We start from the raw sequence: 3970 nt of genomic DNA on the forward strand, positions 1-3970 counted from the left end.
AAATATATAATTTATAATGTATTTTATTAATTTACATTACATTAATTTATTTTATTTAGTGTAAATAAAATAATTATAAATATATCTCGTCTATATTATAAACGAAATACTTTCATAATTATTTAATTTATACAGTAAACAAAATATATCAATGTATTATAAATTAATAAATACACTACAAATTACATATTTCGATAAATAAAATAATTAAATTATTTATTTAAAAAAATGCCAGCTTTTGCCTGTTATTGCACTCGGGTACTGCCGTACTGGTCTAGTTACATTTGAATAAAATCAGAAAAAAAAATAAAAACAAATATCGATGACACGTAAGAAAAATCATTTCTAGACATGCCAATATGCCTTGCAATTATTACGAGAGCAACATTTATATTATAGATGACACATTATTTTCTAAATATTTTTCTTCGTTATATCCATTCCACGGTCACCAAAAAATAAAAAGAGAAATGCATCCATTCCATAAGTAAAGATAATGGTTTTGTTATAAAATGGCCATCACAATTATTTATTTGATCATTTAAAATGTTTTTTAATATCATTATATTTGACTATTTATATTGTTTAATTTGCTATACTAGTAATATTAAAATTTGACCATGCCTCTCATACAAGATTTCAAGAATTTTATCAGAGTCCAATTCCAAATGGAAAAATCCACTTTGGCTTAATGATGTGGTCAGATTGGAAATGAATTTTTCTAACGTGACACCAACTCAAACTAAATCTACTGGAATACAAGTGCTAGCAGTTTCTGGGATCAGAAAGGAAACAAAAAGGTACTAAACTCAACTCAGCAGTGAAATGAAACTCTATATATAGAAATAAAGTCCCTCCTTTCTTTCTCTACTCTCCCCATCCTTTGTCGACGAGCAACCGCCAATCAGAAGCGAGGATCAACAAACAAACAACCACCGCATCAAGCAATTGGAAGCTCACCAGAGTCACTGATGGTAACCTTCTTTCTTGGACGGTCTCCCCGATCTGTCTCCTGCGATTCAATCAGCCTAACAATGTCCATGCCTTCCAAAACTTGGCCAAATACAACATGCCTCTGATCCAGCCATGGTGTCTGCCAATTCATCAAAGTTGATTAGGTCAAACCAAGGATCATAAACATTATCCCCTTTGTTTTTAATACGTATTTTAGAGTTTTTTTACTTTTCATCATAAAGAGTAATGAGTAATCAATGTCAGTAGTACTCAGAAAAATTGCAAAGCATATATGTGCAAAGGTTTAAAAATGTTGGTGATACTGATACTAAATATCAGGATAAACTATGACATGGATATAGGAAAAATTGGCAGAAAAGTCAACAATTGATACCAGTTGCAACGCCACGGCCACAACATTCCCTTCACTCCCTTCCATCAACACTCTCCCATACCCCCACTAACCACTTACCCGACACCCTAGCAGCCCCACTCCTCCCAATATAGGTTTACACTACCCATTATCAATAGAGAAATAAATCATAATCACAATGCCTCTCAGTGAAATAAGTCAATTCTTCCTAGTTCCAATGTGTGGAGAAAATGACAGTAACAACAGTGTCGAGTCCCAAGAAATGGTCACCATATGCAGTGAACTCAAACTCAGGTCAAGTCTAATGATGGTACCAGATATTTGATTTAATATTTCTATTTTACTCGGTTTTGCAATTGATGTCCATAGCCCACAGGTTGAGATTGCAAGGAGCCACTTTCAAGGTGAATGCAACTTGCAAGAGCAGGGGAAAACAGGGCAGTTGGACAAAAATAAAATAAACAGAAAAGAGTAAGTTTAGTATATTTATTCCATTATAGTATTAACATGGATCAATTTGGTCACTGACATGCAGCGGCCATTTGAGAACATGTCAGTCCATGATTAGTGCATTTTGTCTAGAATAAGCGTAGACAAAGAAGAGTTGGAAAAGGATGATATACCTTCACCGTGCAAATGAAAAACTGACTTCCATTTGTGTTGGGGCCTGCATTTGCCATGCTCACAACTCCAGGTCCAGTATGAGAGACTACAGATGTTGTACATATCAGCATTGTATTTGAATAACACTTCAACTAAATATTCAATAATGAAGATGAGAATAGAAGAAAACACATTATTGAAAAAGTTTCTCCCTTTTTTATTTACATAAACAAATGAAAATAAGTGAGACAATATTGATGCAAAGGCTTCCATTAATTTCAATAATTTAACTTCTCAATAGTGAATACTACAATGGATTCTAGCACATGGTCAGGACTTAAGGGTCTGTGTGGTTGGGGGAATTATACATAATTCCTAGGAATTTTAAGATGGGAATATCATATTCCCATGTTTGGTTCAAAGTTTGAAAAGCTATTTCCAAGCAATTTTGATTCCAGGGAATCAAAATACCATCATTTCAATTCCCACCTTCCCCCTGGGTATATTTGATTCCCATGGGAAAGGAATCTGAGTAACAAAGTAATACTTGAGCCACACACACCCTAAATGTCTATTTAGGAAAGCAGACCCTCCCATTTCTCCTCCGTGCCATCAACGACACTCCGCTTCCACCCTTGATTAAAAAAAAATGTCCCAAACATAGCCGAATTGGCAATCCCCAGGGTTCTTCGAGTTGCTTGACCATCGAAATTACTTGTAATTAACTAGTGTCAAACTTATTTAACCAACAGCCTCCCTATAGTTTGACCAAGTGGTCTGTACTTTGTAGCTGGAGAAGCCAGCGAATATAAGCAGTTAAGTTGGCATAACAATTAGTAACTTGTTGGTAAGATAAGTATGACATTTGTGTAATGAAGTGAAGACACAAGAGTGGGTAAACTCACGTTTAAAATTCTCATCTTTGAAGGTGCGCCCGTATATACTTTTGCCTCCAGTTCCCTGCAAGAAGAGAAGAGATACTTATGTAAATGCTGTATTAAATGAAACGAATGAACATTGTTAGTAGTAGTTAATACAGAGACATACATTTCCTTTGTCAAAGTCTCCTCCTTGAATCATGAAATCCTTGATTACACGGTGGAAGGTGGAGCCCTTATAACCAAAACCCTTCTCTCCGGTGCAGAGGGCGCGGAAATTCTCTGCAGTTTGAGGAACATCGTCACCGAACAGTCCAATCACAATCCTCCCAGCAAGCTTCCCAACGGGGTTTCCAATGCTGATGTCGAAGAACACCTTGTGAGTTACTTTGGACTGTAGTGGTGCATCCTCCGAACTCGCCCGCACAAAACCCCTTTGCCTCGTGGTTCTTACGAGCGGAATCGCATTCAGTCGCGGATGAAGAATCCCCCCGAGGAGCCTGTGCTTCGATGAAGTAGCAATCGCACTGCAACTGGAACTGGTGTTGATAGCGTTAGGGTTAGGGTTCAAACCTCTGATTCTGCTCCTGTTTCCTGAAACATTTGACTGAGCACCCAAAACACATATATTCTCACCAAATTGCGGGAAAAAAAAACAAATAAAGAAAAAGAAGTAGAAATGGAGAAATGAAAAGTTATCATCTTTACTTACGAGAGTTGCTGCCGCTGTTGTTGTGATGGTGAATGTAGCTGCCATTGATTTCCACCGTCTGAGTATCACCGCACTGCGAAACCAATATGTAGAGTTTGATTGTTATTATCACATTTGAGGATATAGGATATTCCCGTGCCGGCATGCACATGTATTCACCTTGAAATTACTATATTATCCCCCAATATTATTTGACAAATGAATAAATGAGTATTTGTATCTATGGAAAATAAAAATGCTAACATATGTATCCACACTAAATTAAAATTAAATTTGTACTCATGTAAGATATCCTCCGTGTGACAAAAATAGCCTATCTTAAATCTGCACTTGGTTTGTGATTCTCCAACCCTCCAAAAACTCTATTTACGTAGAAGTGAACGTTTGTATATGAAAGTAGAAAGGACTTTACACATCAAATTGAAATCCTAGCAACTTATCTTTTTCGAT

The 3970-nt window shown here is 36.2% G+C and overlaps 1 protein-coding gene across 1 annotated transcript; it reads right to left on the reverse strand.

The window, feature by feature from the left end:
* Positions 1–854: 854 nt before the first annotated feature.
* On the reverse strand, positions 855–3668 carry LOC107467693 (photosynthetic NDH subunit of lumenal location 5, chloroplastic). Its single transcript, XM_016086856.3, has 5 exons — positions 3521–3668; positions 2978–3415; positions 2836–2890; positions 1951–2036; positions 855–1093 (listed from the first exon to the last, which is right to left on the reverse strand). Exons 1-5 carry the CDS (start codon positions 3563–3565, stop codon positions 941–943), a joined length of 777 nt encoding a protein of 258 aa, XP_015942342.1. The 5' UTR covers positions 3566–3668; the 3' UTR covers positions 855–940.
* Between the last annotated feature and the right edge of the window lie 302 nt (positions 3669–3970).

This window comes from Arachis duranensis, chromosome 9 (genome assembly GCF_000817695.3).
Source record: "Arachis duranensis cultivar V14167 chromosome 9, aradu.V14167.gnm2.J7QH, whole genome shotgun sequence".
Lineage (NCBI taxonomy): Eukaryota > Viridiplantae > Streptophyta > Magnoliopsida > Fabales > Fabaceae > Arachis > Arachis duranensis.